The sequence below is a fragment of the Nerophis ophidion genome, linkage group LG27, assembly GCF_033978795.1.
Source record: "Nerophis ophidion isolate RoL-2023_Sa linkage group LG27, RoL_Noph_v1.0, whole genome shotgun sequence".
Taxonomy (NCBI): Eukaryota; Metazoa; Chordata; class Actinopteri; order Syngnathiformes; family Syngnathidae; genus Nerophis; species Nerophis ophidion.
This window is the reverse complement of record NC_084637.1, coordinates 5,668,753-5,696,471: the sequence shown is the minus strand read 5'-3', so window position 1 is coordinate 5,696,471 and position 27,719 is coordinate 5,668,753. Positions and strand designations below refer to the sequence as shown.

The window sequence follows — 27,719 nt, the reverse complement described above, 5'->3', positions numbered from 1 at the left end:
TCCCCCGTAAAAGAAGAAGTGCACTTCTTCTTCTACGCTTCTTCTTCTTCTACATCCGCCGACCTCATTTTCCCCCGTAGAAGAAGAAGCACGCGGTACATGCTGGGATATATGACTGCGGGAGGCGTGCCGTTTCTGTGTGTAAAGACCTCAAAATGGCTCCAATTAAGAGACACGCAAAATAAACATGTAAAGCTCACTTTATTAAGTTATTCCTCATCCTCGGATCCCTCGAATTCTTCTTCTTCAGTGTCCGAATCAAACATGGACACAAGAGGTCTCGCAACTACGGTATGCAGCCGCCAACCTTATTTTCCCCCGTGGGAGAAGAAACGCGCGGTGCATGCTGGGTCCCGACGAGCGGCCCATCCTGGGTCTCGACTCTGGACAGCCAGTACTTCATCCATGGTCATCGGACCGGACCCCCTCCACAAGGGAGGGGGGGACATAGGAGAAAGAAAAGAAGCGGCAGATCAACTGGTCTAAAAAGGAGGTCTATTTAAAGGCTAGAGTATACAGATGAGTTTTAAGGTGGGACTTAAATGCTTCTACTGGGGTAGCATCTCGAACTGTTACCGGGAGGGCATTCCAGAGTACTGGAGCCCGAACGGAAAACGCTCTATAGCCCGCAGACTTTTTTTGAGCTCTGGGAATCACTAATAAGCCGGAGTCTTTTGAACGCAGATTTCTTGCCGGGACATATGGTACAATACAATCGGCAAGATAGGCTGGAGCTAGACCGTGTAGCACTTTATACGTAAGTAGTAAAACCTTAAAGTCACATCTTAAGTGCACAGGAAGCCAGTGCAGGTGAGCCAGTACAGGCGTAATATGATCAAACTTTCTTGTTCTTGTCAAAAGTCTAGCAGCCGCATTTTGTACCAACTGTAATCTTTTAATGCTAGACATGGGGAGACCCGAAAATAATACGTTACAGTAATCGAGACGAGACGTAACAAACGCATGGATAATGATCTCGGCGTCTTTAGTGGACAAAATGGAGCGAATTTTAGCGATATTACGGAGATGAAAGAAGGCCGTTTTAGTAACGCTTTTAATGTGTGACTCAAAGAAGAGAGTTGGGTCGAAGATAATACCCAGATTTTTTACAGAGTCACCTTGTTTTATTATTTGGTTGTCAAATGTTAAAGTTGTATTATTAAATAGAGGTCGGTGTCTAGCAGGACCGATAATCTGTTAATAGTAATTAGTATTAACCCATCCATCCATTCATCTATCCATTTTTCTACCAATTGTCCATCTTTTGCTGTATCATTTTGCTCTATCTTTATTATTGTTTGTATTGTACAATATAACACTGGCTGTAAGCTTTTTACATGCTGGATTTAACATCACTTAAAAAATATAAATATCTCCATATCAACAGGAACAACAGAATGAAAGTTAAGAAATGCTTTGGCAGTGTTTTATATTTCCAGATTCATGGTTCGCTCATTTTCCTGTCAATCAAAAAGAGATTCAGCCCGACGACCCCCTTTGAATCACTCTTATTACCTTCACTCAGCGTCCGTGGTCGCGAGAAAATTGAGTATTTATCCAACGAATGTCTCGCTTGGCTGCAGCACTGCTACGCTACCACATCAATTGAAAAATGGCGCTAACTGTCACCATAGTAGCTTATTCTGAACAAAAAGTTAAACGCATCTAACGTACTAAGTCAATAAAATGCAAACACATAAGAACATTTTGACCACTTTTTTTATGTTTTATTTTTTATTTTAGGGGAAGCTGAACTTCCTTTGCAGTCTTTAGCATTCGCCAATGTTGTATATCTGGCATCACATGCAGCGGGTAAAAGAAGTTGGCAAGTCAGATCCATAACTTCAGGACAATCAATCAATGTTTACTTATATAGCCCTAAATCACTAGTGTCTCAAAGGGCTGCACAAACCACAACACAAACCACTACGACATCCTCGGTAGGCCCACATAAGGGCAAAGAAAACTCACACCCAGTGGGACGTCGGTGACAATGATGACTATGAGAACCTTGGAGAGGACCACATATGTGGGCAACCCCCCCCTTCTAAGGGACCAAAAGCAATGGATGTCGAGCGGGTCTAACATGATACTGTGAAAGTTCAATCCATAGTAGATCCAACACAAGCACAAGGATTGGCACTAAGGGCTGGGTGGGTCTGGCTCTAAGATTGTACATCTAGTAAACACAATCAAAGATATGAACAAAATGTCAGCTGTTAGCAAATATTACTTTGATCAAACATGGCGGAAATGTCTGTTACAAGATACTGCAGTCGTACACAGCAGGGATGCAATGGGACTCGGTATAATCCTGCAAGGAAATATCAGAGTTTAATAAAAATTTAAAATGGTGATGTCAATTAAGATCAAATAATATGAAAAAATTGATCGTGATCATTTTTTTTCCCGTATCGCCCAGCCCTAATTAGCAAGGAGGGCCCAGTCTGCTACTATCTGGCGTTATTTTGAGCCTGCACTCTTGACAGGGTATCTGCGGATCCTTAAAAAGTCTTAAATTCATGTGTCTAAAATTAAGGCCTTAAAAAGTATTACATTTATTAGAAATTCCTAAAATGGTCTTAAATTCATCCATCCATCCATCATCTTCCGCTTATCCGAGGTCGGGTCGCGGGGGCAACAGCCTAAGCAGGGAAACCCAGACTTCCCTCTCCCCAGCCACTTCGTCTAGCTCTTCCCGGGGGATCCCGAGGCGTTCCCAGGCCAGCCGGGAGACATAGTCTTCCCAACCTGTCCTGGGTCTTCCCCGTGGCCTCCTACCGGTTGGACGTGCCCTAAACACCTCCCTAGGGAGGCGTTCGGGTGGCATCCCGAACCACCTCATCTGGCTCCTCTCGATGTGGAGTAGCAGCGGCTTTACTTTGAGTTCCTCCCAGATGGCAGAGCTTCTCACCCTATCTCTAAGGGAGAGACCCGCCACACGGCGGAGGAAACCCATTTCGGCCGCTTGTACCCGTGATCTTATCCTTTCGGTCATGACCCAAAGCTCATGACCATAGGTGAGGATGGGAACGTAGATCGACCGGTAAATTGAGAGTTTTGCCTTCCGGCTCAGCTCCTTCTTCACCACAACGGATCGATACAACGTCCGCATTACTGAAGACGCCGCACCGATCCGCCTGTCGATCCCACGATCCACTCTTCCCTCACTCGTGAACAAGACTCCTAGGTACTTGAACTGCTCCACTTGGGGCAGGGTCTCCTCCCCAACCCGGAGATGGCATTCCACCCTTTTCCGGGCGAGAACCATGGACTCGGACTTGGAGGTGCTGATTCTCATTCCGGTCGCTTCACACTCGGCTGCGAACCGATCCAGCGAGAGCTGAAGATCCCGGTCAGATGAAGCCATCAGGACCACATCATCTGCAAAAAGCAGAGACCTAATCCTGCGGTCACCAAACCGGAACCCCTCAACGCCTTGACTGCGCCTAGAAATTCTGTCCATAAAAGTTATGAACAGAATTCAGTACTATGGTATTAAATTGTCGGACCAGTTTTTTTGTTTTTTTTTCGGGGCACGTCTTTGAGTAAAAGTGAGTGATTTCAGTGTCAGTCGCGTGCATAGTCGCCTCGCGCGCAGACTCCTTCCTTTCTTCCTCGCCTCCCTCCTTTCAGTCAGCATGGGGGAAATGCAAGTTTTGCGAGCGTTGGCTGGAGGACAGCCGGTTTAAAAGCTGGCTTAAGCCTTTTGCCAATCCCGAGGAGGCCAGGTGCATACTTTGTAAGAGGGATTTCAAACTTGGCACCATGGGAATTAGCCAAAAACAAACACCGGGCATCTCTCAGTTCTGCGTGGGTCCAGCACCAACGCCCCCCCAGCTAGCAACAACTGCCGCTAGCAGCACTGACCTGACACTAGTCTTCGGCGGTACAACAACATTAAAATCTGCGGTGTTATGGATCTTGCACACTGTGGTGAAACATCAATCCTACACCTCAAATGACGGGATTGGCGATCTTTTTCGTGTGATGTTTCCTGATTCTCAGGTTGATAATACATTTTCCTGCGGGAAGGATAAAACAGCATATATTACGAGACACGGATTAGCACCTCACATCCAAAAGCTGCTCTTCGACCAAGTCAACGGGTCTCGGTATGTGTTATTGAAATGTAATTTATTTTTACCCTGACCTCGGTTGTTATGTTTTTACTGGCGTTGGTTTGTTTGTTTTGGATGTCAACGTTTTTGGATCTCTCAAGATTTTTGATGAGCTGTTTGGCAGAGCGGTGCTTATCAGTTTGTTTATTAATAAACATACAAAAAGTAAACTTGACTGATTGTCATTGAGGTTGTAGTACAGTGGGATCCCCAATCATCGCTTAGATTTATCGATTTTTTTATAATTTTTTTGGTCTAAAATTTCATTCAAGGTGGCATTAAAAAGGTCTTAAAAAGTCTTATATTTGACTTGCTGAAACCTGCAGATACCCTGTCTGAGCTCTATCAAGTATTAGTATTGGCAGAGTTGCCAACTCTACCAGATTTTGCGGGATTGATTGATTGATTGATTGATACTTTTATTAGTAGATTCCACAGTTCAGTACATATTCCGTACAATTGACCACTAAATGGTAACACCCGAATAAGTTTTTCAACTTGTTTAAGTCGGGGTCCACGTTAATCAATTCATGTTACAAATATATACTATCAACATAATACAGTCATCACACAAGTTAATCATCATAGTATGTACATTGAATGATTTACATTATTTACAATCCGGGGGGTGGGTGGGGTGCTTTGGTTGATATCAGAACTTCAGTCATCAACAATTGCATCAACAGAGAAATGTGGACATTGAAACAGTGTAGGTCTTATTTAGTAGGATATGTACAGCCAGCAGAGAACATAGTGAGTTCACATAGCATAAGAACAAGTATATACATTAGAAGTACATTTGAGTTGTTTATAATCCGGGGAGATGGGATGTGAATGGAGGAGGGTATTAGTAAAGTGTTGAAGTGGCCTGGAGGTGTTGTTTTAGAGCGGTTATGAAGGAATATAGAGATGCACTTACTTTTATACCTGTTGGGAGTGCATTCCACATTGATGTGGCATAGAAAGAGAATGAGTTAAGACCTTTGTTAGATCGAAATCTGGGTTTAACGTGGTTTGTGGAGCTCCCCCTGGTGTTGTGGTTATGGCGGTCATTTACGTTAAGGAAGTAGTTTGACATGTACTTCGGGATCAAGGAGGTGTAGCGGATTTTATAGACTAGGCTCAGTGCAAGTTGTTTTACTCTGTCCTCCACCCTGAGCCAGCCCACTTTGGAGAAGTGGGTTGGATTGAGGTGTGATCTGGGGTGGAGGTCTAAAAGTAAGGGAGACTTGTGATAGTTGACCTTCTCTCCTGACATAATGACTTAAGTTAAAATGTCCTGGATTGTGATGTTTTTGTGTACCGTATATATGAAATACTTACATGTGTGATCAAACTGCAAAAAGAATAACAGCATGTTATGTCGAGATCATAATGTCAGTTTTTTTTCCAAAGGGGATATGAGTTCCAGACACTTTAAGCCTGAGATCAGAGTCAGCTCACTGCGCTTCTCTCCAACAGGTAAGTGACAGAAGAATTATTGTGTTGTGTCCGACCAAACAACAAGTTGGCCATTCGATAAAAGTATGTCCATTCTCAGGACGGAGCTGGGCAGCCACAACGACCGAGGGCCTGCTAATCTACTCCCTTGACGGATCGTTGGTGTTTGACCCATACGACCTTGACTTGGACGTGACGCCGGCCAACATACGCACACAACTACGACTTGAGCAGTGGGCTTCAGCCATTGTTCTTGCATTTCGCCTGAATGAAAAGGCCCTCAAGCTTGAGGTGCTGGAGACCGTGCCGCACGAGCAAAGTGAGTGAACCAATACCAAATACACTGTTATACTGCAGTGATTCCCAACCACTGTGTCGTGGCAGGCGAGAGATAACCTCCAGAAAATTGTCTATCAAAGAGTGTATATTTGTTCATTTATCCATGCCGGGGGTAGGGAACCTATGGCTCTAGAGCCAGATGTGGCTCTTTTGATGACTGCATCTGGCTCTCAGATAAATCTTAGCTGACGTTGCTTAACATGATAAGTAATTAATAATTCCACTGGTAATCACAGTGTTTAAAATAACGTTCAAATTACAAAACGTTCTCATGCATTTTAATCCAACCATCGGTTTTCTATCGCACTTGTCCAAGATGTCGCATTAATGGTAAGTATTACATTTGGCAGACCGGGGTGGTGGTTCCTCTCTTTAAGAAGGGGGACCGGAGGGTGTGTTCCAACTATCGTGGGATCACACTGCTCAGCCTTCCCGGTAAGGTTTATTCAGGTGTACTGGAGAGAAGGCTACATCGGATAGTCCAACCTGGGATTCAGGAGGAACAGTGTGGTTTTCGTCCTGGTCGTGGAACTGTGGACCACCTCTATACTCTCGGCAGGGTTCTTGAGGGTGCATGGGAGTTTGCCCAACCAGTCTACATGTGCTTTGTGGACTTGGAGAAGGCATTCGACCGTGTCCCTCGGGAAGTCCTGTGGGGAGTGCTCAGAGAGTATGGGGTATCGGACTGTCTTATTGTGGCGGTCCGCTCCCTGTATGATCAGTGTCAGAGTTTGGTCCGCATTGCCGGCAGTAAGTCGAACACATTTCCAGTGAGGGTTGGACTCCGCCAAGGTTGTCCTTTGTCACCGATTCTGTTCATAACTTTTATGGACAGAATTTCTAGGCGCAGTCAAGGCGTTGAGGGGTTCCGGTTTGGTGACCGCAGGATTAGGTCTCTGCTTTTTGCAGATGATGTGGTCCTGATGGCTTCATCTGGGCGGGATCTTCAGCTCTCGCTGGATCGGTTCGCAGCCGAGTGTGAAGCGACCGGAATGAGAATCAGCACCTCCAAGTCCGAGTCCATGGTTCTCGCCCGGAAAAGGGTGGAATGCCATCTCCGGGTTGGGGAGGAGACCCTGCCCCAAGTGGAGGAGTTCAAGTACCTAGGAGTCTTGTTCAAGAGTGAGGGAAGAGTGGATCGTGAGATCGACAGGCGGATAGGTGCGGCGTCTTCAGTAATGCGGACGTTGTACCGATCCGTTGTGGTGAAGAAGGAGCTGAGCCGGAAGGCAAAGCTCTCAATTTACCGGTCGATCTACGTTTCCATCCTCACCTATGGTCATGAGCTTTGGGTCATGACCGAAAGGATAAGATCACGGGTACAAGCGGCCGAAATGAGTTTCTTCCGCCGTGTGGCGGGTCTCTCCCTTAGAGATAGGGTGAGAAGCTCTGTCATCCGGGAGGAGCTCAAAGTAAAGCCGCTGCTCCTTCACATCGAGAGGAGCCAGATGAGGTGGTTCGGGCATCTGGTCAGGATGCCACCCGAACGCCTCCCTAGGGAGGTGTTTAGGGCACGTCCAACCGGTAGGAGGCCACGGGGAAGACCCAGGACACGTTGGGAAGACTATGTCTCCCGGCTGGCCTGGGGACGCCTCGGGATCCCCCGGGAAGAGCTAGACGAAGTGGCTGGGGAGAGGGAAGTCTGGGTTTCCCTGCTTAGGCTGTTGCCCCCGCGACCCGACCTCGGATAAGCGGAAGATGATGGATGGATTACATTTATTATTGGTCAACTTTAGAATAACAATGTTGTTAAAAACAATTAGAGACTTATCATACTCTCAAAATGTATGGTCTTAGCGGCATAGCTCGCTTGGTAGAGTGGCCGTGTCAGCAACTTGAGGGTTGCAGGTTCGATTCCCGCTTGTGCCATCCTAGTTACTGCCGTTGTGTCCTTGGGCAAGACACTTTACCCACCTGCTTTGTCTTGTTATATTCTTATTTTACTGTTATATTGTTATTCCCATTGTTTTTATTCTTTTTGTAATATTTCTCTATTTTGTTTCCTTTTAAACCCCCATTATTTACTTTTTACTTTTTTCTTTAAATTGATCTCAATTTTAATTTTCCTGAAGGAACTCTCCTGAAGGAATCAATAAAGTACTATCTATCTATCTATCTATCTATCTGCTCCCAGTGCCACCCACACTGGTTTAAATGTAACTTAGATATTGGGTGTCACTATGTAAAGAGCTTTGAGTCACTTGAGAAAAGCGCTATATAAATATAATTCACAATTCACTTAAAAATGCACGCATTTAGTTGTATTCAGTGTTAAAAAATGTTATATGGCTCTCACGGAAATACATTTTGAAATATTTGGCTTTCATGGCTCTCTCAACCAAAAAGGTTCCCGACCCCTGATCCATGCCAATGACAGGCAGAACAATTAAATGCTCTTCTATAGATAACGGTAGGTACATAATTAATACAACAGAATAATACCTGGCATATTTATTGGCGTACCATTACATTTTTCCAATATGAAACCTGTGCCTTGGCTCAAAAAATGGTTGGGAAACACTGCTTTACTATATTATCCAGTAGGGCTGGACAATATATCGAATATACTCGGTATATCGCGGGTTTGTCTCTGTGCGATATAGAAAATTATTATATCATGATATTCGAGTATACGTTCTCACGCAGTTGATTTTAGCTCCGGGCATTACACTTGAGGTGTTTGTCACTCTTTCTCGTCTCTCCTTACAGAGACATAAAACAAGCGCACCTTCTTACATACGTCACATACTGTCGCCCTGGCCGAGCAGAGAGCTAGCGGCATGGGTAAAGTTAGCTGTGGTGCGAGTGGTAATACGAGAGTGAGAAGGTGCGATTCTGGTAACAAAGGAAGGAATAATTAGTTCTCTAGAAAAACAGCGCGGGGTCCATGGTTTGGCTTCAAGCGGGAAGAAGTTGAACAGACAATCGTAATAAATCATGTATGCGGCAAAAGCGTTGCTACAAAAAGTAGCAGCACTGCTAATGTGTAGCATCATTTGAAAAGTCACCCGCTAGAGCAGTAGTCCCCAACCACCGAGCCGCAGAATAATTTTTTATTAATTTTTATTTATTTTTTTATTTTTATTAAATCAACATAAAAAACGCAAGATACGCTTACAATTAGTGCACCAACCCAAAAAACCTCCCTTTTTCATGACAAAGAAACAAAACAAAAAAATCCCGCCGGGCAAATTACAAAAAGGTTGGGGACCACTGCGCTAGAGAATGAAGAGTGCTTGAAACTCTGCATGTCAACCTCTGTTCAGTGCCACACGCACAAAATGTCGAAGCAACCATTTCCAGATCAACACCGTATGAAAAAAATAGTCAACACCAGAAGGAGATAACATTTGCAGTAACTTACCACATAGCAAAGGACATACACTATTTAAAATACTATTATGCAGCTCATTTTTATTTGACAGTTATTGAAATACCTTGTGTGACATCATGCACAAAAGTGCACTTTATTTGTTTTAAACTATTATGGTGGCGTTCTGTACAAAAAGGGCACTTAAATTTAGTGTTTTTTTCATATGTCATCTTAGTGACATCATGCACAAAAGTCCACTTATAGCTTGTTTTAAAATGTCTCTGACAATCTTGCACTTTCTGTTTTGGAAATTACATGAATATTTGTGCCACTGCTTAATAACTGTTTAATAAATACACTTTTGGTCATTTGACTTAGTTGTGATTTCCCTCTCTGCATGGAAGTTTAAAATGAGCATGTATTAATGCAGTATGAATAAGAATGTTTTAATGTAAGCACATACAGTAAAATCATCATACTGCTGTGATTATATGCATCAAGTGTTCATTCAAGGCTGAGGCAAAATATGCAGATATATATCGTGTATGGTGACATGGCCTAAAAATATCGAGATATTAATAAAAGGCCATCTCGCCCAGCCCTACTATGCAGCTTTATTGACAACTATGTGAACGTGAATTTGTTTTGAATATTTGCCCTCCCAGTTCCAGTTGTCTGTGCCACGCTCCCAGACATTTATGTTGAGAAGTTGCTTGGCTTCGTGGCAACGTGTTTGGAGAAATCGGGTCACTTGCAATTCTACATGACTTGGGCTAAGAACCTGCTAATGCTGCATGGACAGAAACTCAAGAACAGGTCTGCCCTCGGTCCCAGTCTTGTTGAACCCACAGTGCAGCAAAATATCTCACGGTAGTGTTTGTTGTGCAGGTCAGGAGCCATTCTTCCCACATTGCAAGCCCTGCAGAAGAGCATCCAGAGACATTCAGACAATCTGTCCAAACTGTAAGTATTGTCATTGTCGTCTCACCAAATGGATTCTGTTTTGGAAGCTAATTTTTATGTATTTTTATCTGTAATTCGTCTCCTCAGCTGTGATTTCAACATGTACAACATTCGCTATGCTGTGGCTCTGTCCAAGCAGAGGGGCATGAAGAGGGCAGCTGAGGGGGAGGGATAGAACAGCGATGAACAGTCTGATGCTGAGATGATACTTTAGGCTTTGTATCATTGCCACATTTTTTAATAATGATGCCTCATTTTTTAAATAAACGTGCCACATATATATTTAAACTCGTTTTGTATTTCTTCTTCTACTCTGCATTGTTTGCACAGTATATTTGAATTTAGTTAACTAAAAAAAGTGTGATTTGAAAATAAATATGTATTCATGGAAACATCTTTATTTGGAGGTTGTATTATTTGTAAGAAACATTCGAACTTCAATACCCAGCAACCCTTGCGGCAGTTGGGCGGAAAGGGCGGAGTCGTGGCAACATGAGGGAAAATAAGAACATGTCCGAGTCCCCATCTCAAGCGGGAAAAGAAATACCAGTCAAGAAACAGAAACTAAGCAGTGATGAGAACAGTAACCCAGATGCGTCCGGGGACGAGAATGTAAGTGCGCAATTGTGGTTTGTTTGGTCACCGTCGAAAGGCGTAATCGAATAACAGTCAACGAGTTAGCAGGCGTGTGCTAAAGTAGCCGTGGACCGGAAGCAGCTAGCTTGAAGCTGAAGCTTTGTCCATATTAGGCAACTGTAAATATTTAAAATTACTTATTCACACTAACTAACATTTACCCGAATTAAAGTAAAAGCAACACATTTGCACGACTCTTAGCTCCATAACTTTCACTTCTGGTTATTCACATCATGGACACCGGTGTTAGCTTTGGCAACATTTAACATAATACTGCTAATAAATACATTTTTATTGTTGAGACTTCACTGACCTACAATGGCAGTCAAACAACTTCTTATGTTATTCAATGAAAAAGTGTATCTAAACTTTTAACAGTGACTGTACACTCAATACAGTGCCTTTTAATTATTTTATGTCCTGCTCCTTCCAGGTAATGTACAATTTCCATTACTCTTTTGTCAATGTCAGTGTTGGCGCTAGGAATTTTCCAAATGGGGTCCCAGGGGCCCCATCAAGTCATAAAAATGGGGTCCCACAGTAAGTTTTTTTTTGTAACCGTTTTGAAAACAAATGATAAATGTATTCTACATTCTATATTCAAAAGAAAACACATTTTTCTGCATATGTAAATGTATTCCGTTCGTAACATTCATTCACTTTATTCTTTCCTTCATGGATCTAAACTTTACTACTGCCGGTAGCTTTTTCTATAGCCGTATCTAATATGTTGTCGGTGTATTGATTTCAGTATAAAAGTGCCAAAAGTTGTTTGCTTCGGTCATGAAATGATGATGATGGCGTGCCAAGGGCATACATACATTATTTATTTAAATTTCTAGAGCAGGGGTCTCAAACTCAATTTACCTGGGGGTCACTGGATGCAGAAACTAGGTGAGGTTGGGCCGCAAGAAAATATTTCTTAAAAAAAATCTAACATGCACTTTTTAATGAATTCACCCTCTTTGAATGGCTTTCCCGTCCCAGCTGCTGGGGGTGCATGGGATTCTGGGTATTTGGTCTGTTGTGTTACGGTGTAGATGTTCTCCCAAAATGTGTTTGTCAATCTTGTTTGGCGTGGGTTCACAGTGTGGCACATATTTGTAACAGTGTCAGAGTTGTTTATACAGCCACCTGTGTGGCTGTTGATCAACTATGTCCTGCAGTCGTGTGCTGCGTCTACAGAATCCAAAACCAACACGTATCTGGGCTGGCACGCTATTTGTACAGGTCGTTGAATAAGATAAAGATGGTGCCTCCTTAATATTGTTGTTTGGATGTAATCCAGGGGCACTGAAAATTGGGTGTCTCCCGGACAGTCGAGGGTAAACAAGTATGATGCTGTGAAGCGCCATTCATATATAACTCGCGGGCCGCACCAACATTACATTTTCACATTAAGGTACGGGCCGCAAAATAACGTCTCGTGGGCCGCAATTGGCCTGCGGGCCGCGGGTTTGAGACCCCTGCTCTAGAGTCTACATCTACTTCAGATATATCTGTCATTTTTTTATTGTTATTTTTTTGTTAGGTTGTTTTCTGCCCTTTTTGTAAAAAAAAAAAAAAAAAATGTTTTCTTATGGCAAACACACAAAATATGCAAAGTCTTCCACAAAAAACATTTTTCAGAGTGGAATATTTGATGTGAAGTAATCGGAGCCCTGGATAGGTCAATAATTCATTAAAAACATTGATTTTGATTAGAGATGTCCGATATCGGACTGCCGATATTATCGGCCGATAAATGCTTTAAAATGTAATATTGGAAATTTTCGTAATCTGTTTCAAAATTATCGATATCTGTTTTAAAAAACAAAATATATGACTTTTTAAAACTCTGCTGTATACACGGACGTAGGGTAAAGTACAGAGCGGCATTGCCTTTGCGTGCCGGCCCAGTCACATAATATCTACGGGTTTTCACACACACAAGTGAATGCAAGCCATACTTGCTCAACAGCCATACAGGTCACACTGAGGGTGGCCGTATAAAAAAGTTTAACACTGTTACAAATATGCGCCACACTGTGAACCCACACCAAACAAGAATGACAAACACATTTCGGGAGAACATCCGCACCGTAACACAACATAAACACAACAAAACAAATACCCAGTACCCCTTGCAGCACTAAGTCTTTCGGGACAATACAATGTACACCCCCCCACCTCAACCTCCTCATGTTCTCTCATGGAGAGCATGTCCCAAATTTCAAGCTGCCGTTTTGAGGCATGTTAAAAAGAATAATGCACTTTGTGGCTTCAATAATAAATATGGCAGTGCCATGTTGGCCTTTTTTTCCATTACTTGAGTTGATTTATTTTGAAAACCTTGTTACATTGTTCCATCCATCATCTTCCGCTTATCCGAGGTCGGGTCGCGGGGGCAGCAGCCTAAGCAGGGAAGCCCAGACTTCCCTATCTCCAGCCACTTCGTCTAGCTCTTCTATATCTATATGTGATGAGGTGGCGACTTGTCCAGGGTGTACCCCGCCTTCCGCCCGATTGTAGCTGAGATAGGCGCCAGCGCCCCCCGCGACCCCGAAAGGGAATAAGCGGTAGAAAATGGATGGATGGATGTTACATTGTTTAATGCATCCAGCGGGAGCATCACAACAAAATCAGGCATATCGGTATCGGTAATTAAGAGTTGGAATATATCGGCAAAAAAGCCATTATCGGACATCCCTAATTTGGATTCAATATTATGTTTTGAGCAATGACAGTTTTAAAGAAAAAAAACAGCTTTATTTTATTAGTCAAATTTGTAACTTTTTCTAAATTACATTTCACCTGTATGCTTTTTTTTCCACTTTTGTTATATTTTTATTTTAATTGAATGCTGTAGGCCCAAAACATTAGCTGCGGGCTGCAAATGCCCTCTGGCCACACTTTTGACACCTCTGTTATAGATAATAAGATTTAATCTGATAAGTGTATGGATAAAAAACAGACGCTGGCAATGGATGCGCATTAATCATAACGCACAGTCAGCATCTCTGCTTCAGTAAACAACAACGGTGATGACGGAACTGTCAGCGATGTGAGCGACACTTGCTAACTTATCAGCCACTTCTCCAAGAGACTCCTTTTCAACACTTCAAAAGGCACACATTTTCCGCATTTGTTTACTTGCAAAGTATGTTTGGAGGACCCTTTTCCCCTCCAGGTTCCACGGACCACCAAGGAGAGACATGACTGCGGCAGTTTTTGCCACTTTGTGTATTTTTCAATAAACATCCGTGCAGGTCGGGTCGCTTTTCAGCTTTTTCCGCCTCTTCCAACTGCTCGCTCTTCCGGTTGCTTTTCAGCCTCCCGCGTTTTCAGCTCTCTGTCGCGTTTGCTCCGCATGCTCTCCAGCTCCTTCTTGCCCGGTCCTTCTGTGCTGCTGCCCTTTTACACAGTGACAGGTGATTGCATAACTGCGCCCAGGTGGGCCATCTAAGCACCTGACGCACATCTTGGAGCCGGCCCCGGCGCGCCCTGCCTTGCTGCAGGTCCGCCGGCCACGCCCCCTTTCAGTATGTTTTTGGGGCGAAAGAGTCTGGTCTGGTGCTGGTTTAGCTTGAAGCTAACAGCTAACCTGTCTCCATCCTCAAACAATGTCGATGCAGCGGGAATTAAAAGTGAAGTTTCCATGGACTCACAACAACTAAAACAAGTAATTTACTGGAGACATGGATGAAGTTAAAAAGGTTGACTTTACACTCACCTTAGTGTTTACCATGGAGTCTCTACGTCATTGATAAAGCTTTCGGCAAATCAGAATTTACGACAGATATAAACATAATAAACGGGCACAGAAATTTGACCCGGCAAATATAGACTAAACAAAACACCGGTGGAAAGTGATAATCGATCAAATAAAAAATAAAAACAAGCAAACGAAGCAGTAAAAAAGAAAAAAAATCCACGTCCGGAATTGCGCGTCCTTTCTGATTTCAATGCGTAAAAAGACACAAAAAGTGCATCAACGCCAACACTGAATGTCTTGTGTATTTTCTCAGGATGATGCTGCCAGTGTTGAAAGTGGCACCAACGCAGAGCGCCCCGACACGCCCACCAACACCTCGAACGCCCCAGGCAGGAAGAGTTGGGGCAAAGGAAAGTCAAAGTCCAAAAAGTGCAGATACTCTTTTAAATGTGTCAACAGCCTGCGGGTAAGCGCGCACGTCATGGCTCCGCCCATTCCAAAAGCCGTGGTCGGGTGTCTCATCTCAATCAATGTTGTCTTGAAAAAGCACAATTATAATAATAATCCTAATTTTATTGCAGGAAGACCATGGCCAGCCCCTGTTTGGTGTCCAGTTCAACTGGCACAGTAAGGAGGGAGACCCACTGGTGTTCGCCACAGTTGGAAGCAACAGGGTGACTGACCATGTGATAAATGACATGTTTTATTATTACAGTGTAGAAATGTGTTCCAACTACTGGTAATTTTTGGTATTGGTTCCTAATTGGGTTAGTACAGGAAGACCATTAAGATTTTGGACAAATGATAGAGCTACTGGTTCTTTTGCTATCCAGTTACATAATTATGACACCACTGTTCATGTAATGTAACTATTCAGGCAGCGACATATAACGGACAAAGATAGAACCTAATAATCAACTGTAAACAATCCAAAATATGGAAGCAAAGTGTGTTTTTTTAGCCACAATACCAGCTTCATTTAATATACAAAAATTGATCCTCAACAAGAAATATTACTGTATCAACACTTGGGTGCACACCTTTCCTCTAATTAAAAAATTGGGAAAAACACAATAATACTCAATCACGTACCACATAGAATTAACCCTCCACCACCCAAAAGTTTGTAACACAATGTTCCCTCCGAAGTCACGCAAGGCAAGCCCGTTCCAAGAAGTAGATTGTCCCTTTGAAGTGAAAGCCACTCTTAGGCCACGTTAACTGCACATCCTCCTCCTCCCCGCGTCAGTCCCCGTGTTCTAGTACTCCAAAGGCCAAATTTTAACTCCCACCCTCCAAAAAGGTAAAATGTGAAGTAAAAACTCATACAGTGGCTCTGAAGGATAAATACAACCAGATGTTTGGTCTCTAATTGCCGTCTAAAGTCACTCCCTTGCGCCTCGTTTGCATGACACCATGAGCACAGTTTGCCCACCCATGTCACCACAAGCCCACCCAACATGCTAATAGATTGTATTGTTATATATCATATGGTATTTCATATAAAAGTTCCATGTTCTGCACATGAATGCCTCACATAAGTCGTATTCCCAGCCATTTATAATTGTAACTAATAAAGACATCTCTATCCTTTAGTGATGGATATGTGTGGTCGTTACAAGGTGAGGACATATTAACTGCCTTGCACCTTGCACTGCAAACCCACTTGACTTGCCTACAGCACGTTTTTGTAATTTTGCTCATCATTTACAATTATTATGAAAGACAAGAACACAGAAATTTTTGTTTTTTTTTCATTCTGACTTGTAAATGTCAGCAAAAGTCGGCTAAAAATAAAGGTAATGGGATTCGCTCTAAAGCGCTCTAAAAAATTTTAAAAAACTCAGTTTTATAGTCCTGCTTTAAGTTTATTTGTAATTTTAGTAACATGCATATTCATGATAAAGTGTAAAATGTATTTTGATTATTTTAAGCGTACGGCTGCATATTATTATCACAACGTTTGTTGTTTCCTTCACCAACAACACTACTACTGCTCCTACCAGACTTTGAGAGAAAATGACGACTACTTTGGGACAAATGTTTATCCAGAACCCTATATTTGTGAACCTGAATATATATGGAGGGTCACCTACACATTTTATAAGCTGTGTGCTAAACAAACCATGCAGCAGTATTGCTAAGCTCTAGAAAAAAAATACAAACTACAAACATAATAAAACAACCACTTACTTTACAAGTTTTGCCCTCACTGGTGTGCTGACTGATGGGGATGCTTATACATTTGTGTTTAGATGAAGAATTAATCATAATCCTCCCGCAGGTGAAAAAAAAAAAAAAGTGGGCGCCAACAAATTATTTTTTGTGTGTTTCTTGTCATCTCTGGGTTTAAGTTGAAGGTCAAAGTTGATCAAATTTTCAGTTTATGGCAACAAGCTTCTTCTATACAAGTCAGAGGCATGATTTAGAATGTAGAATTGGATTTTATCAATTCAGAGTTAATGCAGCAGCAGCAGCTCACTATGCCAGTACTATAGCTGCATAAGGTAGTTAGTTCTCGCTAAAAGTAGTTTGTCAGCGTTAGCACCTATAAAAACATGACTAATACTTGGTTTCATGAGTGCAATGGAGTTGGGGGCGGCATGGCGTAGTGGGTAGAGCGGCTGTGCCAGAAACCTGAGGGTTGCAGGTTCGCATCCCACCTATTAACATCCAAATCGCTGCCGTTGTGTCCTTGGGCAGGACACTTCACCCTTGCCCCCGGTGCCTCTGACACTGGTGAATGAATGATTGGTGGTGGTCGGAGGGGTCGTAGGCGCAAACTGGCAGCCACACTTCCGTCATTCTACCCCAGGGCAGCTGTGGCTACAGATGTAGCTTACCACCACCAGGTGTGAATGAATAATGGGTTCCCACTTCTCTGTGAGCGCTTTGAGTATCTAACAATAGAAAAGCGCGATATATATCTAATCCATTATTATTACTCCCTTTAGCTGCATTGTTAGCCACCTCTGCATTTTACAAATTACAATGCATAAAAAAGTAAAGTATGTGTTCTTGTCTTAGATAGGGATCGTGAATGATAGGCAACATTCCAAAAGAAGTGCAGTTGCTCTTTAAGGATGAAAAGGCATGTGTAGAAAGGACTTCCCTGCTTTGAGATGTTACATGTTGCTGGTGTTACTCCCTTTTGTGCTAAAATTAAAATCAATGAAAATTAAATCAAAAAATTACATTAAATACCAATAAATATCACGGGTACAAGCGGCCGAAATGAGTTTCCTCCGCCGGGTGGCGGGTCTCTCCCTTAGAGATAGGGTGAGGAACTCTGCCATCCGGGAGGAACTCAAAGTAAAGCCGCTGCTCCTTCACATGGAGAGGAGCCAGATGAGGTGGTTCGGGCATCTGGTCAGGATGCCACCCGAACGCCTCCCTAGGGAGGTGTTTAGGGCACGTCCAGCTGGTAGGAGGCCACGGGGAAGACCCAGGACACGTTGGGAAGACTATGTCTCCCGGCTGGCCTGGGAACGCCTCGGGATCCCCCGGGAAGAGCTGGACGAAGTGGCTGGAGATAGGGAAGTCTGGGCTTCCCTGCTTAGGCTGCTGCCCCCGCGACCCGACCTTGGATAAGCGGAAGATGATGGATGGACCAATAAATATGCATATTGTTATCCATAAAATCTTAACCTTGTACATCCCTTTTACTGTTTAGAGAACGTATGGGTTAATTGCTAAATACGACACTAGTGATTTAGGGCTATATAAGTAAACATTGATTGATTGATATTATGTTGTCTCTTCTTCATGTAATTTGTAATGTCTCCCATCCAGGTCACTCTGTATGAATGTCATTCTCAAGGAGAAATCCGACTCCTGCAGTCTTACGTGGACGCAGATGTATCCTTGCTTCCTTAATTGTCACCGCCTGGTTTTTCTCTCTCAGAAATGTATCTTTGGTCGCTGTTTAAAGAACCCCCTGAAATGAACCTGACAATTTTGCTTAACTAAAATGGCTCAAAGGCAGATGAGAACTTCTACACGTGTGCCTGGACCTACGACACCAACACCAGTCACCCCTTGTTGGCTGTCGCCGGATCACGGGGGATAATCCGCATTATCAACCACATCACAATGCAGTGCATCAAGGTTGGCTTCCCCACATCACAAGGGAGGTCATTTTGATTACAATGCATGAAGTAAAACATTTCTCTTTTATTCAGCATTATGTAGGTCATGGTAATGCGATTAATGAGCTGAAGTTTCATCCAAGGGATCCAAATCTTCTTCTGTCGGTCAGCAAAGGTATGTAAAATGTTTGTCACCTTTCACCAATATCAATTGAGTTTTCCTAATTGTGTGTCTTTCCAAAGATCATGCGCTCCGTCTCTGGAACATCCAGACGGACACATTAGTGGCCATATTTGGTGGAGTGGAGGGTCACAGAGATGAAGTCCTGAGTGCTGTACGTTTAATAATATCACACCTAATAAGCATGAGGAATAACAAAGTAAAAACTTCATTTTTTTTTCAACTCCACTGCAGGATTTTGACCTCCTGGGTGAGAAAATAATGTCATGTGGAATGGACCACTCCCTAAAACTCTGGCGAATAAACTCGGAGAGACTGCAGAAGGCCATCCGTGGATCTTATGAGTACAACCCCTCAAAAACTAACAGGTAACAACCGAAGAGCCACCTGAAGAAAAGTAACTTGTTATCAAAATGGCCTTATATCATGAATATATTTGGTGCTTTGTGTTCGCCCATAATCTACACCTGGGGTGTGTAGTATTCGGGTAATTGAATCTTTCAGAAAGTCAAATTTTTAAACCAATTTATATTCATGGGGTGTTGATTTCATTCATAATCAATTCAACCTGTTTCATAGACAATCGTCTTTTAGTATTTTTTTTAAATCTGTAAGATAGAGCTAGACCAGTGGTTCTCAAATGGGGGTACGTGTACCCCTGGGGGTACTTGAAGGTATACCAATGGGTATGTGAGAATTAAAAAAAAAAAATCTAAAAATAGCAACAATTCAAAAATCCTTTATAACTATATTTATTGAATAATACTTCAACAAAATATGAATGTAAGTTCATAAAGTGTGAAAAGAAATACAGCAATGCAATATTCAGTGTTGACAGCTAGATTTTTTGTGGACATGTTCCATAAATATTGATGTTAAAGATTTATTTATTTGGGGCGATATAGCTCGGTTGGTAGAGTGGCCGGGCCAGCAACTTGAGGGTTGCAGGTTCGATTCCCGCTTCCGCCATCCTAGTCACTGCCGGTGTGTCCTTGGGCAAGACACTTTACCCACCTGCTCCCAGTGCCACCCACACTGGTTTAAATGTAACTTACATATTGGGTTTCACTATGTAAAGCGCTTTGAGTCACTAGAGAAAAGCGCTATATAAATATAATTCACTTCACTTATTTTTTTGTGAAGAAATGTTTAGAATGGAGTTGATGAATCCAGATGGATCTCTATTACAATCCCCAAAGAGGGCACTTTAAGTTGATGATTACTTCTATGTGTTGAAATCTTTATTTATAATTTAATCACTTTTTTATTTTTCAACAAGTTTGTAGCTATTTTTATATCTTTTTTTTCCAAATAGTTCAAGAAAGACCACTACAAATGAGCAATATTTTGCACTGTTATACAATTTAATAAATCAGAAACTGATGAGATAGTGCTGTATTTTACTTCTTTATTTCTTTTTTTCCAACTAAATTGCTTTGCTCTGATTAGGGGGTACTTGAATTAAAAAAATGTTCACAGGGGGTACATCACTGAAAAAAGGTTGAGAACCACTGAGCTAGACAAACCGCTGAGGAATTGCTGTCTTTAAAAAGTGGTTAGATTCAAGAAAATTCAGCTTAGTGGTTCAATCATGTGATTTAAAAATTGTAAATACACAGAATAAGCAAAAGCTGTGAAGGAAGTAAATCTTTTTATCTTTCATAATTGAACTAAATAAAATGTTCAACACTTGTAGGCTTCAGAATATTGTAATAATTAAAAGAAGGTTTATGTATTAACTGACTTTAAATGTGTAACTTTGGTCTGTAATTTACTGTAGCACAGTGGTCCCCAACCACCGGACCGGGCCGCGGCTCGATTGGTACCGGGCTGCAGAATAATTTTTTATTAATTTAAATTTTATTTTATTTATTTATTTTTTTCAATTTTTTTTTATTTTTTATTAAATCAACATAAAAAAACACAAGATACACTTACAGTTTGTGCACCAACCCAAAAAAAACTCCCTTTTTCATGACAAAAAAAAAAAAAAATCCCCCCCTCCAGGCCGCGAAACAAATTATCAAGCGTTGACCGGTCCGCAGCTACAAAAATGTTGGGGACCACTGCTGTAGCACACTCATACAGATAATTATCTCATACGTACATATAAGTGTGTGTGTGTGTGTGTGTGTGTGTGTGTGTGTGTGTGTGTGTGTGTGTATATGCACATATGTACAGTATGTATGATTTTTCAAACCTTGACAAGTCTGATGTCAGGGTCAGTGTTGCCAACTCCTCAGCAAGAAAAGTAGATATTGGCTGTCCTAAAAGTTGCTTGATCACGTCATTGTGTCATTTCCATAATTTATGGCATCGGACGCTGTAAGAGAGATACAAAACTGACTTTATACAATGATAATTATTCTTAAAACTGCAGATTCCCTTAATTATTTTTGATTGTAACTGCCATTTAAAAAAAAAAAAAAAAAGTTTTGCATTGATAAATGTTAGAGTATCACATTTGTTCAAAAAAATGAAGAGAACCATTAATAGAGGTAGAAATCTTTGGGTAGCTCACGATTCAATTACGGTTATGATTCAGGAGCTACAATTCCATAAAAAAATAGATTATTTATGCGTGGCGCAGTGGGAGAGTGGCTGTGCGCAACCCGAGGGTCCCTGGTTCAAATCCAACCTAGTACCAACTTCGTCACGTCCGTTGTGTCCTGAGCAAGACACTTCACCCTTGCTCCTGATGGGTGCTGGTTGGCGCCTTGCATGGCAGCTCCCTCCATCAGTGTGTGAATGTGTGTGTGAATGGGTAAATGTGGAAGTAGTGTCAAAGCGCTTTGAGTACCTTGAAGGTAGAAAAGCGCTATACAAGTACAACCCATTTATCATTTATTTATTTATCTTTAATGTATGTCTATTGATGCAGTTTTACATTTCTTCTTGTTACTCTAGAAGAGCGTCTATAACTTGCAACTTTAAAAAACTGCATTTGTAATAAACAGTTATATTAATTCCCCCAGTTATTAAATTAATGGAAATGTGTGCAAAACAGGAATATAAGAGCTCTGTAATAAATGACCTGGTCCGGTCTATCTGTTAGGTGGTTTGCTGCAGTCAGCCAAGTTTTAGAACTGTCTGCATTACTTTATTAACAGTAAATACATCGATTGTTGATGTTTACTAATCGATGTCCGAATTGGGTGCATCTAAAACTCTATTATTACCCCCACCTCTACTTACTTACATGAGTGATGGAATCAGGACGTTGCAGTGATTTTATATTAGCTTGACATGGCAGTGAATAAATAATTACATCTCGCTCTTTAGACCAAGGCAGAAACAGTGGCAGTTTCGCACATGTGCAATTAATTTGCAGTCTGGAGGCGTGTGGATCTATCTTCTCTCTGCACTGACATAAAGAGCTAGCTAGCGAGATGTTTAACTATTGTCACAGGCAGACACACACACACACAGATAACTTTGAGGTAAGTGACTGAGGCTGTTTATAGCAGGCAAATCAAATTAGGTAAATGTGTTTGAGTGTGACAGTAAAGAAATATTTACATTTTAAAATTCCAGTCGAAACTTCTGGCTCGGAACTTGGAAACTGCACTTATGTTCCAGTATTGTACACATTTCTATTAATTTAGTAAATATATATATATGTATTAGGGATGCACCGAAATGAAAATTTGTGGCCGAAGCCGAATAAAACTTAAACGCTTAGCCGAAGGCCGAATACCGAATAATGAATCCAGTTTTTCACAATTTTTTTTATATTGCATAAATAGCCTAGAATAAATATTTGGACAAGTTTTTCAAATAAAGTAATTTTTTATTGAATATTGACTTTTTTAATATTCCAGTAGCCTTTGCTTTTCAAAAAAAGCACAACGTTTTTCATTTATATTAGGCCTTTAAACAAAACATGCATTCCAAAAAAAAAAAAGTGCAATAAGGGGATAAACCCACAACAAATGAATTATTGTCCTTTTGGCAAAAGTCTGCTTAGCCACAGTAGATATGCTAATAATGTAGTGAAGTGAAGTGAATTATATTTATATAGCGCTTTTTCTCTAGTGACTCAAAGCGCTTTACATAGTGAAACCCAATATCTCATTTTTACATTCAAACCAGTGTGGGTGGCACTGGGAGCAGGTGGGTAAAGTGTCTTGCCCAAGGACACAACGGCAGTGACTAGGATGGGGGAAGCGGGGATCGAACCTGCAACCCTCAAGTTGCTGGCACGGCCGCTCTACCAACCGAGCTATACCGAGTTATAGATATATAAACAGAAGGCTCAAGTAAATCTCAATTAAGTGTGTGCTTATAACCTCATACACTTATACAGGTAGCCTACACAACAGGCTAATAATGTAAACAGAGGCCCCACTAAATCTCAATAAGTGTGTGCTTGTAACCTCATACACTTATACAGGTACACAACATATCCCAACGTCACTGCACGTTGGTTGATTGCGTCACCGCGTCAAAAAAATTGTGTCACACGCCACTATTTGGCCTTGTTTTTAACTCATTCCACCGAAAGCCGAATGTGGCTTTTTTTTGCCATATTCGGCCGAATATATTCGGTTACCGATTAATCGGTGCATCCCTAATATGTATATGTGTGTGTGTATATATACATGTATATTATAAACACTCACAGTATAAATGGCTATATAAAGTTTATGATTTGCGCACTATCGACTCATGATGCATCAAAAATTTGACTGGAAAGAGACGTACTTTAATCACCGGAACAGTGAACTGAAACCGATGCCGAGATGACGTAAGCTACAGTATATGCATGGGGTTGTCTGGAGTAGAGGCAGCATGTCTGGGCTCTGGACGTACTTTAATATATTCGAGATAGATAGATAGTACTTTATTTATTCCGTCAGGAGAGTTCCTTCAGGAAAATGATATGCCCGCGGACAGCGACCTTCACAATTTAAGATGACACTGGTGGCTTTTAATATGAGAAAGGTTCCCAGCAACTCGAAGCAAGTGTGACGTCAGGCTCTCTGCAGCTCGCTTTTTGTCACGGACATGGCATGACAGTATTTAAAACAGAGTATCTAAACACTAGTACAGTCTCCAATAACACCAGAAATAGATGCTAGATTTGTTGCAAGTCCTTTTTAGTATAGAAAGAGTGACTAAAAGGATTGGAGAAATCTCTTTAAACACATATATATATATAGGGCTTCACGGTGGCAGAAGGGTTAGTGCGTCTGCCTCACAATACGAAGGTCCTGCTGTCCTGGGTTCAAATCCAGGCTCGGGATCTTTCTGTGTGGAGTTTGCCTGTTCTCTCCGTGAATGCGTGGGTTCCCTCCGGGTACTCCGGCTTCCTCCCACTTCCAAAGACATGCACCTGGGGATAGGTTGATTGGCAACACTAAATTGGCCCTAGTGTGTGAATGTGAGTGTGAATGTTGTCTGTCTATCTGTGTTGGCCCTGCGATGAGGTGGCGACTTGTCCAGGGTGTACCCCGCCTTCCGCCCGATTGTAGCTGAGATAGGCGCCAGCGCCCCCCGCGACCCCGACCGGGAATAAGCGGCAGAAAATGGATGGATGGATATATATATATATATATATATATATATATATATATATATATATATATATATATATATATATATATATATATATATATAATCAACAAATATTACAATCAGCAGCAACAATTTAAAAATATAACCAACAATATTATGTAAGAAAAATATATGTTAATACTATACTTAATAATACAATTTATTTTAAGTGTATATCCCAATTTTTTTTGCCTTTTTTAAAGAATATCTGCATCATAGCAAATCATGCGATGATGTTACATTGGCCACGCCCCCACCGTCACAGCTATTTTGGCAATTTAGGGGAAACTCTGGCCTTAACAAAATAAAAATGTCTTACATTATGATCATGCTTTGTCAGAGATATTTTGTAATGTTATTCTGTGATATTTGCACCTAAAGAAATGCTAGTACATCAGTCGAGGAATATGAGGGCGGGTGGGGTTGGGTTCCGGTATTAGCGCACCGGACCCGCCCCCTCTTTGGAGCAAAACACTACTTTGGTCGTTACCTGACCGCACAGGTGACTTGAAAAACCTATTTGTACCATACCATACCATACCAACTTTATTTATAAAGCCCTTTCAAAACAAGTACCGTTGAAGAAAAAAGGACTGTACACCACAAGGAAATACAGGCAAAGGGCAGACTAAAAAATAATCCATTTTCTACTGCTTGTTCCTTTTGGGGTTGCCAGGGGGTGCTGAGGGGTACACCCTGGACAAGTCGCCACCTCATCACATGGCCAACACAGATAGACGGACAACATTCACACTCACATTCACACACTAGGGACCATTTAGTGTTGCCAATCAACCTATCCCCAGGTGCATGTCTTTGGAGGTGGGAGGGGCCTATCCCCAGGTGCATGTCTTTGGAGGTGGGAGGGGCCTATCCCCAGGTGCATGTCTTTGGAGGTTGGAGGAAGCCGGAGTACCCGGACGGAACCCACACAGTCACGGGAAGAACATGCAAACTCCACACAGAAAGATCCCGAGCCCGGGATTGAACTCAGGACTACTCAGGACCTTCGTATTGTGAGGCACATGCACTAACCCCTGAACCGCCGTGCTGCCATAAAATACACATTGAAAAAGCGAATACAAATTATCTTAAGAACAATTTGTTAGATAAAACTACTCATTGATTCTTTAAAATTTTGGATCGATTTAGAATCTCATTACCGTATTTTTCGGATTATATGTCGCACCTGCCGAAAATGAATTATAAAGAGGGGAAAAAACATATAAGTCGCATTTTTGGGGGAAATTTAATTGATAAAACCCAACACCAAGAATAGACATTTGAAAGGCAATTTAGAATATATAAAGAATAGTGAACAACAGGCTGAATAAGTGTACGTTATATGAGGCATAAATAACCAACTGAGAAGGTGCCTGCTATGTTAACCTAACATATTATGGTAAGAGTCATTCAAATAACTATAACATATAGAACATGCTATATATTTACCAAACAATCTGTCACTCCTAATCCATAAATCCCATGAAATCTTATACGTCTAGTCTCTTACGTGAATGAGCTAAATAATATTATTAGATATTTTACGGTAATGTGTTAATAATTTCACACATAAGTCGCTCCTGAGTGTAAGTCGCACCCCCGGCCAAACTACTAAAAAAAAATGCGACTTATTGTCCGAAAAATATGGTAAATAAGAAACACAATTTTTTCCAACACCCCATTTGGATACTCTTTGAAAATCCATAACAAAAAATAGCTGCAAGGTAGCTGCAGCACTCGCTGGTGACGCCGTCCTGTGACATTACAAAAGAAAAAGTGTGTAGTTGTAAACATGTTTGCTTTACCTGCAAATGAGACTTTGCCAATTATCCAAATTCAAGAATTGCATCAAAGGTCAAAGAAATAAAAATGGAAGACATGCATAAGAACGACAACATATAATATATGTGTGAATGAATGATGGGTTCCCACTTCTCTGTGAGCCCTTTGAGTATATAACAATAGAAAAGCGCGATATATATCTAATCCATTATTATTATTATTATTATATAAACATCTCATACATGTTTGGTGGTCATGTGGAAAAAGTGAGTCTAAGGAAGTGTATAGTAATTTGATAGACTGTGTTTTTTTTTTTTTTTTTTCAGGCCTTTTGTGTCCCAGAAAATCCACTTTCCTGACTTCTCCACTCGGGACATCCATCGAAATTATGTGGACTGCGTGCGGTGGCTCGGCGACCTCATTCTCTCCAAGGTAGGAGTGTTAACCATTACGAATCGGGCCATCACTCAGTCACGTCACGCTCGCCCGTCTAGTCGTGTGAGAACGCCATCGTGTGCTGGAAACCTGGAAAAATGGAGGACGACGTCGATCACATCAAAGCCAACGAGTCCAACGTGACCATTCTCGGACGCTTTGAGTACAGTCAATGTGACATCTGGTACATGCGCTTCTCCATGGACTTTTGGCAGAAGGTGAAGGACAATCACGTTAAATTTCCAAGGCTTTCACAGTTGCGTCGTCCTCACCGTTGTCCTGTTGATTGACAGATGCTGGCCCTGGGGAACCAGGTGGGGAAGCTCTACGTGTGGGACCTTGAAGTGGAGGACCCACACAAAGCCAAGTGAGTTCACACAAAGCAATCACTTTAAAAAATTGCTTTTTGATATGGTTTTGTTGTTGTTGCTGCCCCAGGTCCACCACACTCACCCTGCCCAAATGCACCTCTGCTATACGACAAACTAGCTTTAGCCGTGACAGTAGTATTTTGATTGCGGTGTGTGACGACGCCTCTATCTGGCGCTGGGACCGTCAGCGCTGAACAACCCAGCAGTGAAATCAGGTTTTGTATAAAGAGTTCCAGCTCTTGTACTTCATGTAATATTTTAAAGGCTTTGTTCACACCTTTGCTTGATGGAATCCTTTTTGTACATTTTAACTCTGGACTTAACTTTGTGGGCGGTTCAGATATTCAAATGTTTATTTTAACTTGTATTAATTAGTTCAGAAACACCACGAATCATTTAATAATCATATAGTTATGTTAGGAAAATAGCCTGAAATACAAGAAGGAAATATTCTCCTCAGTAGGCTTCTTGTGTTTGAGTGTATGTCGACTTAAATAAAGTTATTTTTGTAGACAACTTGATTTATTTGCTTTATAAAGACAAGCATAAGATATGCAGTGACTGTAGTCGATCCAATCCACTTTATTTGTCGAGCACATTTAAACAAGGTTTCCAAAGTGCTGCACAAAAATATTAAAAACAAGATTCAAATACGATCCTTAGTTCTGCCAATGACTGAATGAAAAAAAGGAAAACAAATTTTCTCTCTCTCTCTCTCTCTCGATATATATATATATATATACATATATATATATATATATATATATATATATATATATATACATTATATCCATCCA

The 27,719-nt window shown here is 41.5% G+C and overlaps 2 protein-coding genes across 2 annotated transcripts in view; both read left to right on the top strand.

Moving 5' to 3' along the window:
- pwp2h (PWP2 small subunit processome component) overlaps positions 1-10,464 on the top strand; it is a 32,578-nt gene extending 22,114 nt beyond the window's left edge. The window contains exons 17-21 of the mRNA XM_061889246.1: positions 5,517-5,582; positions 5,662-5,880; positions 9,879-10,029; positions 10,102-10,176; positions 10,264-10,464. Coding sequence (XP_061745230.1) covers positions 5,517-5,582; positions 5,662-5,880; positions 9,879-10,029; positions 10,102-10,176; positions 10,264-10,351 — 599 coding nt within the window. The 3' untranslated portion in view covers positions 10,352-10,464. The remainder of the gene's footprint in view (positions 1-5,516; positions 5,583-5,661; positions 5,881-9,878; positions 10,030-10,101; positions 10,177-10,263) is intronic.
- A 165-nt stretch (positions 10,465-10,629) lies between these two features.
- On the top strand, positions 10,630-27,438 carry eed (embryonic ectoderm development). Its single transcript, XM_061889845.1, has 12 exons — positions 10,630-10,788; positions 14,820-14,972; positions 15,088-15,180; positions 18,299-18,364; positions 18,488-18,613; positions 18,688-18,769; positions 18,838-18,929; positions 19,010-19,143; positions 26,443-26,548; positions 26,611-26,769; positions 26,845-26,918; positions 26,990-27,438. The coding sequence occupies exons 1-12, from the start codon at positions 10,669-10,671 to the stop codon at positions 27,114-27,116; spliced, it is 1,332 nt and encodes a 443-aa protein (XP_061745829.1). The 5' UTR covers positions 10,630-10,668; the 3' UTR covers positions 27,117-27,438.
- The last annotated feature ends 281 nt before the right edge of the window (positions 27,439-27,719 follow it).